This window comes from Mobula birostris, chromosome 5, assembly GCF_030028105.1.
Source record: "Mobula birostris isolate sMobBir1 chromosome 5, sMobBir1.hap1, whole genome shotgun sequence".
Classification (NCBI taxonomy): Eukaryota; Metazoa; Chordata; class Chondrichthyes; order Myliobatiformes; family Myliobatidae; genus Mobula; species Mobula birostris.
Window position 1 is genome coordinate 36,492,016 of NC_092374.1, and position 17,618 is coordinate 36,509,633.

Here is a 17,618-nt window from a genome sequence, read left to right on the forward strand (position 1 = left end):
CTTGAGCAAGGCACTTAATCACACATTGCTCTGTGACAACACTGGTGCCAAGCTGTATGGGTCCTAATGCATCCATTGAATGCTCTAAGTTAAAAAAAAAGTTGCACACACTCGCGTACAAAAAGCAGAGATTTTTTGGCACCGGTAGTTAGTTGGCAAGAAATAAGTAGCAAGATTATTCATAACTGTGTTGCTCACTGCAGTTTCAAGCATCTGGATTTGGACATTCAAGAAATGGCCAGGTGAAAATCAAACTACTTCACTACAAGTTAGGAACAAAGAAGAAATTGAAGGTGCTTCAATTGTCTTAAATGTTAAGAAAGAAAAGTGAAAATTTGGAGGATACCATGGTCAAAAGCGTTGTATGAAGGCAGTCGATTATCTACACTAGGTGTCTGCTGATTTTGTTCATTTACAATCAATTTGTTGATGACTATAATAACCTAATGCAGTTTTGTAGTTCTGTACTGGTATTTGTAGCATTCTAATCTGCTCTGTATTATAACAAATTATGATTTTTAAATACACCATTAAACAGAAGACTTAAAAAATATTTCCATGAAACTTCTGCTAATTAGTCCAGCCACTTAATTGAACCAAAATGTACTGGTGCTGCTGTGTCCCAATTAACCAGAATATCAACCAGACAATTTTGAAGTATTTAAGTGCATTCTTCTAATAACTTGGATTTACACTACCTTTGTCCTTTATGTAACTTTCCAAGTATGTGAACAAACAAGTCAGTAAAGATGTCAGAATTTAGTATGGAATTAGGATAGTTCACCGTCTTTAGTTTTGAGATTTGCAGTTAGAACACATCAAGTCTAAAACTTACTTTGAGTAAACTGTACTGAACAATGAACTTCACTACAACTTCAAAACATTTATTTGATGTTTCACAGTAAGAGTTAAACTGCTTTTTACAGGTTACATATTAAGATTAGATTCAAATCACTTGTTATTTTACTTTTTTCACAGCTATTTTACGTAACACAGGATATACAAATTGTTATTTCACATGCCAAGTGGGTCATTACTCTTTTTTTTTTAAAAAATGAAGCTTAATATGAAACAGTATTAAAAACATTTGTTAGTTTATATACATGCTTTAAAAGCCAGTGTTGGTATTCTAGTCCAACATACAATAACTCAAAATATTTAAATAGACAATTTAAAAAATATATACATCCTATAAACAATTGAAACAAAAACAGATGTCGGATTGATACAATTCTCAAAATATAAACATCACAACAGTTATAGGATTTACAGACAATGTTACATGTACAGATTCAGTACACCTTGCCATACTTATATTGAAATTGTACTTGCACAAAATACGGATGGCTCAAAGTTACAGCAGTTCTTTCATGCAAAGACATTGAACAATAAATAGTAATGAAATTTCTAACAATTCTAATGTTTCAGTCAGTTACTTCCAAATTGGACTAATACTCAGTTCATTCAAGATCCAGGTGCTGAAAACTTATTTTTGAGTACAATGTAATCAAGCTGTGCATCCACACTAATGTTTAACAGTTGCTTGTTGTGGTATGACTTTTACTAGCAGAAGTATAGGAAGTCGATCTTCTGGAATATTTTAGAGAAGCAATGGAAGCCTGGATACTTCTAACCGTTCTGACACTACGACACCGCAATGTATTTTGAACATGATCCCTGAAGTCTTTGGAAACAAAGTAATAGACAAAGGGATCAATGCAACTATTTATGCCAGATAAACAAAGGCTTATAATGTAAAGAGCATAAATATTGCTGTTCTGATTATGTTTTATCAAATAATAATGGACAATAAGAACAACATTGCTGGGAGTGAAGCATACTAAATACAACACAAGAACGGTGATGATCAGTCTAATTGCTCTCTTGCGCCCTTTCCCAATGTTATCTTCACCAGCTGAAGCTTTCAATGTTTTGATCATCAATATATATGCAGTTAAGGTCAATAGTGCTGGGAAGAAATATATCCCTATAGCCAAAGACAGAAAATAGTCAAACATGCCTGTGGCAAGCTTTGCTTCTGGTAGAACATCATGACAGGTTGTAATGTTAAGGTCAGTAATCTGCGCTGTTTGTTGGATATTTAAATACAATGGCATTGTGCCAAATACAATCAGTATCCAAATGAAAATTGATACAACATAAGCAATCTTATTCTTCCTCCTTGCCTGAGAAATTGGTTTTACAACAACCCAGTACCTTTGTACACTGAGGCAAGTTATGAATAAAATGGAGCAGTACATATTTCCATAGAAAAACACAACCAGCACTTTGCACATTCCTTCTCCAAAAATCCAATTGTTGCCATTCAAATGGTATGAAATTTTCAGGGGTAACCAGATAACGAACAGCAGATCTGCCAAAGCCAGGTTAGCCATGTAAATAGTTGCTGGATGTTTGATTTTCGTTCGAAAGGCGAAGACCCAGAGCGCCATGGCATTTGTAGGCAAACCAATGATGAACACAATGATGTAGACCAATGGCAAAAAGATTGTAGTAAGCCCACTGGTCAGAACGGATGCAGCAAACTTATTGACGCTCAGGGGAGAATCAGGGTCACTGTCATTGGTAGTTTTGCCAATAAAGCTTCGACCTTCTGAAATTAAAAGAATATTGTTAAGTATAATTTTAAATTATTACAGATTAGAATTTTCACCTATTAATAAGACACATTTTAGAAAGCAATCAAGTATTTTAACATTGAGATCTGGTGGGTTGAGGTACATACAACAAGCTGAAGTGTGCACATTAGTTGCACGCATACACACAAAGCCAATAGAAAGCAGCCCTTTATTACTAGCAGTATGGAAAATAAATGCAAGAAATTTTGACACGAGTTCACACAAAACTTGACACCCCACATCTGGAACACTATGTATACAAGCTAATCTTATTTATATTTAGTGTTCTTGTTGCATCCTTTGCTTATTGTGCAATACACAAAATGTACTGTGCAAGTCTTAGGATATATATTAAAAAAAGGGGGAGAGTAACTTAACTAACCACAGGTTACAAAAGTGCTATGTAGAGAGCATTACCGAATGCTAATGTTGAACCTTGAACTGGATGGTCCACAGCAGAAAACCACAGTAAGTTCCACTGCTGCACCTAATAAAATGACCACTGTATACAAGGAAACTGTATTTGGTTTTAATACAAAAAGTTAAATTAGATCTTTTCTGGGATGGCAAGTGGTAATGAGTTGAGTATCCCAAGCCATTAGGCCTCAGCTACTCTTAAGTAAATGATTTGCACTAGGGAAACAAAACCACTGAAATTTGCTTATGACGCTAAACAAATTGTATCCAAAGACTAAAAGTTAAAGCAAGATTGGGTGGGTCAGAACATAACAGATGTATAGGAGCAATGTAATCCACCTTGTGGTAAAACAACGATGGAGTACTATTTAATAGTATTAAATTGGGAAGGGTTGATACAAGAACACAAATTTTGAATATCAATTAATAAAAGCAAAGATGCATGTGATACGAACAGTCAAGACCACATATGGCATGTTGTCTTTTATAGCAAGATGATTTGCATACAGAACAGTGTCTTGCTGCAGTTATACAGTGGCTAGAATGTTGTGTAGATTTAGTCTCTTGTGTAACAGATTCAGCAGACTGGTACTTGCACTGGCAGCAGTGTCTTTTGAAACTAAAATAGATTAATTGTTTGAGCAATACACAAAATGCCGGTAGAACACAGCAGGCCAGACAGCATCCATAGGAAGCACGGTCGATGTTTTGGGCCGAGACCCTTCGCCAGGACTACCTGCAAGATAGTAAGAGATCTTACTATCTCTTCTTTCAGTTAGTCCTGACAAAGGGTCTCGGCCTGAAACGTCAGCTGTGCTTCTTCCTATGAATGTTGTCCGGCCTGCTGCGTTCCACCAGCATTTTGTGTGTGTTGCTTGAATTTCCAGCATCTGCAAATTTCCTTGTGTTTAGGTTAATTGTTTGCATTCTTGGAACTTAGAATGAAAGGGATTACAATTGAAATAATTCTGCAGGAGCTAGATGTTTTCTCCGGGTGGAGTCAGTCTTAGGACTAATCTTAGCACTAGGACAAGAATGAGAAATTTGATTGCTGAAGTCTAAACCTGTATAATTCATTACAAGGCTTAGAGGCCAAATGACTTAATATTTGAAAAATTTGTAGATACAAACCTATCTTATGGAAGGCATAGGGTAAAGAATATGATATTGATCAGCCATTAATTGCATAAAAAATTCGGGGCAGAAGTAAACTCTTCTGATCATAATTTGCTAGATTGCTAAATACATAGAAATAGTGCAGTGTTTGTAATTTACGACTTACTAATAAATGTACTATATTTAAGACAGTACATGTTGGTAGTTAGCAGTGTTATCTAGCAAAACAGCATGTAACTTAAGCGCAGAAGAAACAACACGAATCAGCTGAATCATCTCAGCTAAACAGATAGGAATGAAGCCAAGGAACTTCTGGAACAGCAGCAAAGCCTGGTCTTCCCAAACACCTAACAGTTGATATAAAGGTATAAACAGGTATAAAGGGTCTCTTATGTTGCTGATTCCTAGAAATGGTTGGAATATCTGAATCACTTGCAGCTTCGCAATAACGTGCACTCCTTTTTCAGTTGGAAGGCTTCTGACCCCAAAACTAGTGAAAATCATCACTCACTTCCCTTGTAACTCACAGCATCTTGATAAAGCTCCATTCTACCCAACTAAACTTTCACATCTTTACTCAAATGCTTCTATAATATCCCATTCGGGACCTAAAAATTTGAGCACAACTTTTCGTAATTTATTCACCCATACAACGTGATTTACTTTGTTGTGCCATCTTTATCAATCTGTACAAGTGGCACAATAGTTCATTCCCCCCTTCAACATTCATCCCTTCACACTTTGCATTAAATTCCATCTTCCATGTGCGTGGAAGGACATGTTTGACAAATCTTATTCAATTTTTTTGAAGAGGTTACTAGGAAAGTTGAAGAAGGTAAAGCGGTGGATGTTGTCTATATGGCCTTCCAGTAAGGCCTTTGACAAGGTTCCACACGGAAGGTTAGTTAGGAAGGTTCAATCGTTATGTATTAATATTGAAGTAGTAAATGGATTCAACAGTGGCTAGATGGGAGACGCCAGAGAGTGGTGGTGGATAACTGCTTGTCAGATTGGAGGACGGTGACTAGTGGTGTGCCTCCAGGATCTGTACTGGGTCCAATGTTGTTTGTCATATATATTAATGATCTGGATGATGGGGTGGTAAACTGGATTAGTAAGTATGCAGATGATACTAAAATAGGTGGAGTTGTGGATAATGAAGTAGGTTTTCAAAGCTTGCAGAGAGATTTAGGCCAGTTAGAAGTGTGGGCTGAAAGATGGCAGATGTTTAATGCTGATAAATGTGAGGTGCTACATTTTGATAGGATTAATCAAAATAGGACATACATGGCAAATAGTAGGGCATTGAAGAATGGAGTAGAACAGAGGGATCTAGGAATAATGGTGCATAGTTCCCTGAAGGTGGAACCTCATGTGGATAGGGTGGTGAAGAAAACTTTTGATATGCTGGCCTTTATAAATCAGAGCATTGAGTATAAGAATTGGGATGTAATGTTGAAATTGTACAAGGCATTGGCAAGGCCAAATTTGGAGTATTGTGTACAGTTCTGGTCACCGAATTATAGGGAAGATGTCAACAAAATTGTGAGAGTACAGACAAGATTTACTAGAATATTATCTGGGTTTCATCTCCTAACTTACAGAGAAAGGTTGAACAAGTTGTGTCTTTTCTTTGGAGCGTAGAAGGTTGAGGAGGGACTTGTTTAAAATTTAAAATTATGAAGGGGATAGAGTTGACGTGGATAGGCTTTTTCCATTGAGAGTGGCGGAGATTAAAACAAGAGGACATGAGTTGAGAGTTAAAGGGCAAAAGTTTAGGGGTAACATGAGGGGGAACTTCTTTACTCAGAGAGTGGTAGCTGTGTGGAACGAGCTTCCAGCAGAAGTGTTTGAGGCAGGTTCGATGTTGTCATTTAAAGTTAACTTGGACAGGAAAGGAATGGAGGGTTATGGGCTGAGTGCAGATCGGTGAGAATAGGAGTTCAGCACAGACTAGAAGGGCCGAGATGGCCTGTTTCTGCACTGTAATTGTTAGTTATATGGTTTCTTTCTGTCTCATTATCAATCCCTTTTTCAGTCAGAGTGCAGGATTCCCATTCTTTACCAAAAGATCTTCACTACGTGGAATTAAAAGTCTCATGAGCATATTTATTCCAAAATTACTAAACTAAAACACTGTTTCAAATTCTGAAACAAAGTCAAAATTGCCAGAACCACATCAGGCAGTACATGAGGGGATAGTGCAGTCCAGAGTGTAGAAAAGGTGCTATTCACTACAGGTATCCACATTTGCTGCCTGACCTGCTGAGTGCTTCACATGCTGTATATTGATGTCAGAAGCACCTTCCAGTGTTGCTCCATAGTCCCGTTGATCATTAGTGTAAACTCATAAAATTATATAATTGTTACACAACTAAAGTTTGCCTCATTACCTTTTGCATCTAGAAATCAGTACCTCCTCAGATACAGTTACTCCTGCCTTCTGTTGAAGAATTTAACAGGTTCATCACACTACAGAATTTTTCATCAATCCTTAGTGTTGTAGACTATATCCAAAGACCACCACAACCAGCCAGCACCAAACACGTGCAACCGCCTATTGTTCCAACAATTTCATACATTTCAATGAGATTTTATCTATGAAAACACTGGTAATCAGGCTGATATCAGCCAAATGCTCCTTGTATGACTCTTCATACAACCTATTTCACGAACCTTTTGTCAATGACAAAAATCTTGTGCTGCAGTCCCTAATGTGGTCCTTCACTGAGCTCAATGGTGACTGGCAAACCCTGGTCCCAAGTTGTACTGGTCTCCATTGTTTCTTTGAATTCAGTGGTGTGGAGAGGGAGAAGCTTGCTCGCCATATTGTACTGCCTTGGCTTGAGTATTGACTGAACGTAGACAATTATGACATCCATGGTCGACTCCATTATCAAATATCTGCTTGGAACGCTAGATCATTTCTGGGGGTGTGCACCCTACACAAAGAAAGCCACAGTAGCTGGTTTAAAATCCAGCATCTATAAAAAGCTTAGAAATCAAATCAGCTATTCAAGCAGTATACCTAATGGAAGTACACTTTGGAGTAATTGGGTTTAAAATCTGAGACCTACTGCCAGTCAATTGTATTGATTTTAAAACTTTGCACTCTACCCTTAATTGTCATGAATACACACTTCTCCTGCCCTATATCTCTTTCACCAACTTCCCAGCTCTACTTCACCCTAGGGTACGTACACACTACGCCGGATAATTTTGAAAACTAAGCCTTTTCTCTTCGTTTTGCCCTCCCGTCCACACTAAGCCAGCGTTTTCAGCCCCCGAAAAAGGAGATTTTCGAAAACACTCTTCAGAGTGAATAAATCTCGAAACGCTTAAAGAGGGAGACATCCTTGCCATAGAGGGAGTACAGAGAAGGTTCACCAGATTGATTCCTGGGATGGCAGGACTTTCATATGAAGAAAGACTGGATGAACTGGGCTTGTACTCGTTGGAATTTAGAAGATTGAGGGGGGATCTGATTGAAAAGTATAAGATCCTAAAGGGATTGGACAGGCTAGATGCAGGAAGATTGTTCCCGATGTTGGGGAAGTCCAGAACGAGGGGTCACAGTTTGAGGATACAGGGGAAGCCTTTTAGGACCGAGATTAGGAAAAACTTCTTCACACAGAGAGTGGTGAATCTGTGGAATTCTCTGCCACAGGAAACAGTTGAGGCCAGTTCATTGGCTATATTTAAGAGGGAGTTAGATATGGCCCTTGTGGCTACGGGGGTCAGGGGGTATGGAGGGAAGGCTGGGGCGGTGTTCTGAGTTGGATGATCAGCCATGATCATAATAAATGGCGGTGCAGGCTCGAAGGGCCGAATGGCCTACTCCTGCACCTATTTTCTATGTTTTCTATGTTTTTTTCTATCCGGCATAGTGTGTACGGGGTAAACGGAGTGATTTAAAAACGTTGTCATGACAACATAACACCAATGCTTTTTTCCTGCTTCTGCTTGGTACTGCGCAAGTTGTTATAACATGCAGTCGGTGTGAACGGCGTGAGATTTAAATTGTAAAGTGAGCTTTTTTGACTATTTAAAAACGCTGTCATGAGGTGCCGGAACAGATGTTCGTTGTTTTCTTGAACGCCACCACCTAACAATTTCAGAACAGACGGACGAGACTGAAGCCATAAGGATTAGAAATGTACTCACCAAATACTTTGACCCATAGCTTACTGAATAAATAAGTATACTCACTTCGCCCTGTTTTCCGTCCTTGCTTGTATGAAGGTGGTTTACCTATTTATGCAATTACTTCTCTGACAATGGATGTGTAGCAGCCTAATGTAACATTGTATGGAAGTACAAGATAACACTGATGCAGACGTTTTATACATTTAACAAGGTGCTTTATTAATGCAACAGAGTTAGTCAGTTTTTCAATGTTCGTCGTCAGCTGGGTCATACTGTCCGTGAACTCCCTGTCGGTTGCCTCCATACACTTCAGTATTTGTTTTTTTAATAAGTTTTAAGTCCTCCTGCGCGAGAGCCAAGAGCAATTCCTTTAAAGTTTCTCTAGTCTGTAACTGGACAACCACGCACCAAGTACGCCGTTTCCTCTTCGCTTGTTTTCTGTGTCCTGCGCATGCCCAGTAGAAAATTCGCCCAAATATCCGTCTAATGTGGACGGAGATATTTTGAAAAACGCTTAGTGTGGACGCCTGTTGTTTTTACTCGAAACCGGCGTTTTAAAAATTATCCGGCGTAGTGTGGACGTAGCCTTAGTTTCAGCCATTACCTTGTTTCTCCCTCCCCTCAACTCTACCTCTATCTTTTTATTCCCCTACTGAAGGTCTCAGCCCAAAATGTCAACTGCACTTTTTTCCATAGATGCTGCCTGGCCTGTAGAGTTCCTTCAGCATTTTTGTGCTGTTTGGATTTGCAGCATCAGCAGATTCTCTTGTTTAAAGTCATGAATACATCACTTACAGTCAAAACAAGTTCCAATTACAGCTACATTGTTCGTTTACTCTCCTTGTTCAGGCTTAAGCAGCTGATACACATTCAAAAATAAAATCCTCAAACTGTTTCAATCTATGCAAGAGACCAAGTGAAAGGCTATGTTAATGCCCCACCCCATTCCTTTCCATTGAGTATTGAGGACCTTGCTTGTGTGTTGCGCATTAATAAAATGACACTAGGGTACCAAACGTAAAGACTGGGACATTCCCTTGAAGACAGGGGTTGCAAGAATGATCGACAAACAAAGAACTTTAAAGCTTAATCTTACATCTTGCAGCGTTAAGGGAATGTATACCCCCCCCCCACACACACACAGTGCCAAATACAAATCTTATCTCAACTGTAACTTTCACCCAGCCTCAGACTTCCACAATGATAACATTTTAATGATTTAATAGCTTCACCCTCAAATTGCCCCCAGGTCACAAAGCACCCCTAAGCTTTTGAAAAGCTCAAGTGATCGTTATCTTTTGTACAGTCTTCCTACAACAAGAATCATATCTTGTGCTCTTTGATTTATTACCCGAGTTTTATTATTGAACAATGTCACACCACCATCGCTCTTTAAACTTATATTGCACCAGTGTTGTGAAAGAACTCTCGTGCAGATTTTTTTTAACAGATTAAATATTAATATCTGTAAGTGCTGCTGTAGCACTTTTTATTCGCTGTTATTTTGTAAATAACACTTCTTTGCATTTCTGGTTAGATGCTAACTGCATTTCATTGGCTTTGTATCTGTACTCGGCACAATGACAATAAAGTTGAATCTAATCTAATCTAACTGCAAGGTAGTTATTGGCCGATGAGTTAAAGTATTCACTACAGCATTTGATATTCTCCAACAAAACTAAATGAAATTGCTCAGTCATGACGAAAACGTGTAAAAGGCGATTTAAAAAGTTGAGACCACAGAAAAGATTGAAATAATTTTGATTAGCTTGTCAAGCATAGTGTCGGATTCCATCCTATGACAGCGGAGCAAATTTTCAACATTCACAATTACAAGTCTTACACGGTAACGAGTCGTCAACACCAGAAAACAATGTAGCATTTCGTTTCATCCCCCAACCCCCACCGCTAGCGTTACTGCAAAAAGGCGCGGTCTGCAATCCGAAACAACTAAAATAGCAGGAACTACAAACTTGATCGTTGTGATCGCCGAATGCAGTTGAGTTTCAACTTCGGGCACTGGTGCTAAAAAAAAATAGCCCGTCTTCAACGTCGTGGTACAGAATGCCACTGTTTCGATTATAAAGCATTCATGTGTATGCAAGATAAGTTTCATTTATCTCTTGCATGGACCACCTTTCTCTCAAATGCGGTAAAGAAAGTCATTTGGTTCCCGATTAGTAACTATCGAAATCTTTAACTTTGCGACCACGTTCGCCCCTTGCCCAACCTGCCTCACCACCACTCCCTCTCCCGTACCGCCAATACACCCACCCCACTACTACCTCTCCTTCCTTGTACTTACTTGCAGCATGACAAGCAGGAATGACCAATGCGCACGCCAACAATATTGCCAAAGTCATCCTTCAGAAATAGCTCCGATGCGGCCTTAATTCCCAAACCAAACTTCTGTGCGAACTAAAGCAAACAACCCGACCGCTGCCTCGCGTCTGTATATGAAGGTGTTTAAGGGGCGGGGCGTCTGTTACCTGGACACTGATTGGCGGTGAACGTGCCCTGTGAGGCGACATTAGGGGCGGCTCCAACTCTGACGAGCAATATTGTACCTTGGTTTCGCCGGACAGGGCTGATACTTCTGTAGTTTCAGTGCCGACCAGCGTGAGTCATCGGTGTCCTTTTGCCGGAGGAGTCACGTATTACTTAGTGTTTATTACAGAAGTAAGGTTAATGACATCTCCGAGTTGTAAAGCGACACACATGGCCTTGCATTATTTACTTAAAGAATCATCGAGTCACACTGCATGCAAACAGGTTAGTCGGTCACCCATCCACATTTAATCTCACCTTCCAGCACTTCTGTGTTTCATTGTAGCCTTTAGTTTTAGGCAAATCAATTGGTGGTCTGGAGTCCTCTTCAATGCTGGTGGATATGTTGTCGGGGCCCAATGTATTGATGCAGTCAGGAAGAGAGCATGCAGCGGCCCTGCTTTATTAGGAATTTCGATGTCGCCATAGACTTGCAAATTTCTATTTATGTTCAGTGGCGAGTATTCTGACTGGTTGCGTTATAGCCTGTGATGGAGGCTGCAATGCAGAATACAGCTGAAGGCTGCAGTGGATTGTAGATTCGGCCAGATCCGTCACAACACTCCCTACTATTGAGGAGACCCTCAAGAGGCAGTGCCTCTTAAAGGTGGCATCCATCGCTAAGGATCCTCACCATCTCTTCTTTTTACTTCCACTGGGGAAGTAGTACAGGAACCTGAAGCCCCACACTCAATTTAGGAACAGCTTTTTCCCCTCCATCAGATTTCCGAATGATCCATGAACTGCCTTGTTATTCCTCCCCCCCCACCCCGTTCCTTATTTTGTAATTTATAGTAAGTTATGTTTATTGTGTTGTATGACACTGCAAAACAACAACTTTCATATCATATAAATCAATGATAATAAACCTGATTCTGATTTGAACATTCTTAAAATTCCAATGTCAAATTGTTAACATGTCTTTGCACTTAGTTTTGATGCAAAATGTACTTTTGTTTTTACAATGTGGTTGGTTGTAACTGGTAATTAAAATTATTTTGGACGTCTGTAGAATAATGCACAAGACGAGGATTGGATTTGTATAATGATGAATGTCACTATGTGATGGCAGCCTAGTGATTATGTTCAAAACTATAAGGCTTGAGGAAAACTGGCAATTTGTTCATTGTTGATTTTAAGCATTTAATTATGAAGCCACATGATTGTGATTTGTAGAGTCATAAAGTTATACAGCATGGAATTAGACCAAACCAGGATACCCCATTCAAGTTCATACCATTTACCTATATCCTTCTAAACTTTCCAATCCATGTACTGGTCCAAATGGCTATTAGAAGTTGTTATTATATCCACCTCAGCCACTTGCTTTGGCTGCTCATTCTACATAGATATCACTTTTGATTTAAACAGTTGCCTTCTAATTCTTCTTGAATCTCTCCCCTCTCACCTTAAACCTATGACTTCTAGTTCTGGATACCCTGGAAACAGAATGAGTACATTCATCCAATCTATACTCCTCAATCAGATCACATCTCAGTTTCCTATATGCCAAGGAAAGAAGTTCTAACCTGTCCAAGCTTCTATAATTCAGTGACCTAAGGCCTGGTAGCATCTTTGTAACCCTTTCCTGCACTGTTTCCAGTTTAATAGAATCTTTCCTATATCAGGCAACCAAATCTGAATGTAATACTCTATATGCAACCTCATTATCAACCTGTACCGCACCATGACCTGACAACTTTTATACTCAGCGACCTGACTTCTGAAGACCAGTGGCCCAAAAGACTTTGTCATCTGCCTACCTGTGACTCCACTTTCAGTGAACTGTGTACCTGTACTCCAAGGTCCCTCTGTTTAGTTACACCCACCCCTCCCACCCCAGGACTTTGTCTTCCAATATGAAATTCCTATCTGCATTTGACAGGATTAATGTTGTGTGTCAAGTGCATTACTAAAATTCATATACACCAGATCCACCGTTCTACCTTCATCAACTTGTTTTGTCACTTCCCCGAAATAGTCATAAGCTCTCATGAAGCACAACGGTCCTGTTCCCCTTACTAAGCCATGCTGACTATCCCTAGTAAGACTCTGCTGCTCCAAATGCTTGTAAATCCTGCTCCTAAGAATTCTCTCCATTAGTTTGCCCACCACTGCTGTAATTCCCAGAATTATCTCTATTATCTTTCTTGAGCAAAGAAATAATATCTGCCACCTTCCACTCTTCTGCTAGTATTCCTGTAGCCAGTGAGAATGCAAAGATCATTGCCAAAGGCTCGGCCATCTCTGTTCTTGCATCCCGTGGTAACCTGGGGAAAATCCAGTCTGGTCCCAGAGACTTATCTACGTTAAGAGAGAGAGAAAACGAACACCTTGGGGTTTTCCTTAATCCTACTCACCAAGGCCTTCTCATGTTGCCTTCTGGCTCTCCTAAATACATGCTAAAATTCCGTCTAAGATTCCTTATAAATCTCAAGAGACCTGTCTAATCCTCGTTTCCTAAACCTTAAATAGGCTTCCTTCTTCCTCTTAACTAGACATTACACTTCTCTTGTCAACCATAGTTCCTTCACCCTAACATCGTTTCCTTTCCTCAATTAAACAACCTGTCCATAACCTCATGCAGGTGCTCACTAACCAACCTCTACATTTCTGTTGTATATACACTTCCCTGAGTTCATCTATTCCCAATTTCTGCTCCCAGATTCCAGCCTAATAGCATCAGAATTCACCCTTGAGGTGGATAAAATAAGGTGCTTGAGGAGTATAAAAAGTGCAAGAAAATACTTAAGAAGGAAATCAGGAGGGCTAAAAGAAGACATGAGGTTGCTTTGGCAATCAAAGTGAAGGATAATCCAAAGAGCTTTTACAGGTATATTAAGAGTAAAAGGATTGTAAGGGATAAAATTGGTCCTCTTGAAGATCAGAGTGGTTGGCTATGTGCGGAACCAAAAGAATGGGGGAGATCCTAAATGGGTTTTTTGCATCTGTGTTTACTAGGGAAACTGGCATGAAGTCTATGGAATTAAGGGAAACAAGTAGTGAGATCATGGAAACTGTACAGATTGAAAAGGAGGAGGTGCTTGCTATCTTGAGGCAAATTAAAGTGGATAGATCCCCAGGACCTGACAGAGTATTCCCTCGGACCTTGAAGGATAGCCCAGATATCCAAGCTGAAAATCTCAGGCTTCAACACTTCCAGAATCACATTCAAGACAAAAAAACAAAGGAAGTCTCTTCAAAACTAATCAATAAACTCCAAGACCTTGGCTTAATTTCCTCCATGTGCAATTGGATCCCGAATTTCTTGACTTGTAGACCCCAATCAGTTCAGATTGGCAGCAGCATCTCTTCCATGAACTCCGTCAGCAGTGGCGTACCTCAAGGGTATGTACTTAGCCCCCTGCTCTACTTGCCTTACATTTATGACTGTGTGGCTAAGTAAAGCTCCAATGCCATATTCAAGTCGGCGGATGACATCACTGCCATCTGCCGAATCAAAGGCGGTGATGAATCAGTATATAGAAGGTTTTTTGAAAATCTGGTTGAGTGGTGTTATAACAAAAACCTCTCACAGAATATCAACAAGACAAAGGAACTGATTGTAGACTTCAGGAGAAGGAAACCAGAGATCCATGAGCCAGTCCTCATTGGAAGATCAGAGATGAGAGGGTGAACAGCTTTAAATTCCTAGGTGTTATTGTTTCAGAGGACCTGTCCTGGGCTCAGCTTATGTGCAATTATGAAGAAAGCCCAGCAGCAACTCTACTTCCTTCGGAGTTGTGAAGATTTGCCATGGCATCTAAAACTTTGACCAACTTCTATAGATGTGTAATTGAGAATATTTTGACTGGCTGTGTCATGGCCCAGTGTCACATACCCCGTGACGGGTTAAAGAACCAGCGGAAATGGAAAACACTTTGGAGTCCAGTATGGCTATTAACTAATAATAGTTATTAGTAACTACGCAATGCAGTAATATAAATGCAGAGAAATCAAACAGGTAAGCAATGATTATGTATAAGTAAGTGTGGAAAAGATATGTGAAAACCAAGCTTCTTCAAGTCTAGGGGTAAATAGGTAGTCTTGCAATGATGAGTAAAGTTCAGTTCGGTTCGTGGTATTGAGTTGAGTAGTGATGGAGAGAGAGAGGGAGAGATTTGAGTCTTCAGATGAGCTGACACCGTTGATCCTCTCGTTGTCCTCTGAAATCCTTTAAAAGTCACCGACTGTGACCACAACAAAGGGGACCGGTTTTCTGTGGTGGAATCATTAACCCAAGCAAGGGTGGACACATGGACAACTCCCCACAGGTCACTCCCTTTACCTCACTGCAAAAGCCACTGATCAATCCTCCAAAAACCCACTTTTTCTGTGGGTACAACAAAGCTTATTCAGTGTTCAGAAACATGTGCCTGAGGTCTATCATCTGACCTATTTATCTCACTGTACTGAGTACCAACTGTCTCTCAAATAACTCCTTTGTTTGTCTGTGTGAGAAATGTGCAAGCAGGCAAATGTCCTTTGGAAGCATAAACACACTCTAGAGAAACTACAATATCAATTGTCCATCAAATAACTCTGCTCTCGGTCACCATAGCAACTTACAAGCTGCTTGGTGCTCTCTCTCTCTCCGAACTCAGCAGAAATCCAAAAGTTCCTCATCGTGCCTTAAAGTGACAGTCCAAAAGTTAGTTTTCGTCTCTCTTTCTTTTCAAAACAACATGTCAGTGTTAAATAACTCTCTCTCTCTATTCAAAAGCACGGTTCATAGGGGTAATTGAGCACAGTTCATAGGGGTAATTTAGGACCCCATCAAACCCCCTTCCTTCAGAGAAAAAATTTTTTGACAAAGGCAAAATTTTTTTTACTCTAAATGCAAATTACAGGGTTTGAAACAATACATGTATGATCATCAGATGACAGGGCGAAACGTGTACAATTTCCAACTTAACATCCGGATAAACAATCAGCTATAATGTTGTCAGTACCTTTAACATGTTTGATTTTTAAGTCATATTCTTGCAATATCAGACCAATTTAACAACCTTCTATTCTTATCCTTCATCTTAGTTAGAAACACCAATGGATTATGATCCATGTAAACCACAAGGGGTCTCTGGGCAGGACAAATCTAGACCTCAAAATGTTGTCAAGCCAGAATAAGTGCTAGTAATTCCTTTCAACAGTTGAATAATTTTTCTGGTGCACATTAAATTTCTTTGAGAAATAAGCTACTGGGTATCCAATGTCATCCACTCCCTTCTGTAACGGTACTGCCCCAGCAGCTTCATCACTAACGTCTGCTGCTATAGAAAATGGTTTTGAAAAATCAGGTGCTTGGAGCACAGGATGATAACACAGGATGGTTTTCAGATGTTCAAATGCCTCCTGACGAAGGTCATTCCATACAAATCTTTCACTCTTCCCTAGAAGTTTTGTTAGGGGGAGACTGATGTCAGCAAAATTCTTACAAAACTTGCGATAATACCCAACCATTCCTAAAAACCTTCTCAAAGCTTTCTTGCCAGTCGGAACAGGAACCTCAGCAACAACTTGAACCTTGGCCTGTACAGGAGCCAGTTGGCTGTGGCCCACCACATAGCCCAGATATGTAACAGTGGCATGGCCAAACCCACTTTTATCCAGGTTTACAGTAGGATTGGCCTTGGAAAGTCTGTCAAACAGTTTTGCTACTGCTGTAATATGCTCTTCCCATGTGTCATTCCAGACCACTAAATCATCGATATAAGTCCCGGTGTTTTCTAAACCTCTAATCACAGAATTGATCATTCTCTGAAATGTCTCTGGAGCATTTTTCATCCCGAAGGGTAAAACATTATATTCATACAACCCCGAAGGTGTGACAAACGTCGAGGTTTCTCTGGCCCTGTCGGTCAAAGGGACACACCAATATCCTTTTAACAGATCAATTTTTGTGAGGTACTTAGCCTTTCCCACTTTATCAATACAGTCATCCACTCTTGGGATAGGATAAGCATCTGTCTTGGTTATTGCATTAATTTTCCTGTAGTCAGTACAGAATCTCATGCTACCATCCGGCACTGGGACAAGGACACAGGGCGACGCCCAGTCTGAGGTAGATTGCCTAATGATACCAGTTGCTAGCATGTAGCTAATTTGTTTTTCAACCCCTTTACTTTTCTCAAAGTTCATTCTGGAAGGATGTTGTTTTATGGGCTGGGATGAATTTATAAGGACATCATGCGCTGCACCTGTGCACTGTCTTGGAATGTCAGGAAATAAATCTTTATGCTTGCTAATTAGTTCCTGCAATTGCTCTCTCTGTGCAGGCTCTAGATGACAAACCTTATCAGTAAGGTCTTTCAAAATAGTAGAATTCTCAGGTCTTGTCGATACGATATTCAGTTTGGTGAAATGATTTTGCCCTTCATTATCAAATTCCTCAGCCCCACTTGTTTTCATAACCGTACTTATTGGTACCGTCTCAGAACCATGATAAGGCTTCAGCATATTTATGTGTACTAATTGGGACACCTTCCTTCTGTTGGGAGTTTCAATAATCAAAGAATCAATTTTCTTAATTATGCAGTATGGTCCATGGAATTGCGCTTGGAGGGGGTTGGTCACAAGAGGGAACAGCACCAGCACCAGAAGATTAGTCAAGCACGATTTCCCCTTCGTAAATCCATGCTGACTCGGACCTATCCTGTTACTGCTATCCAAATGTGTCATAATTTCATCTTTTATAGTTGACTCCAGCATCTTTCCCAACACTGACGTCAGGCTAACTGGTCTATAATTCCCTGT

At 39.9% G+C, this 17,618-nt stretch overlaps 1 protein-coding gene across 1 annotated transcript; it reads right to left on the minus strand.

Annotated features, from left to right (window-relative positions):
- Positions 1-863: 863 nt before the first annotated feature.
- Positions 864-10,902, minus strand: f2rl2 (coagulation factor II (thrombin) receptor-like 2). Its single transcript, XM_072257157.1, has 2 exons — positions 10,624-10,902; positions 864-2,614 (listed from the first exon to the last, which is right to left on the minus strand). The coding sequence occupies exons 1-2, from the start codon at positions 10,679-10,681 to the stop codon at positions 1,533-1,535; spliced, it is 1,140 nt and encodes a 379-aa protein (XP_072113258.1). The 5' UTR covers positions 10,682-10,902; the 3' UTR covers positions 864-1,532.
- Between the last annotated feature and the right edge of the window lie 6,716 nt (positions 10,903-17,618).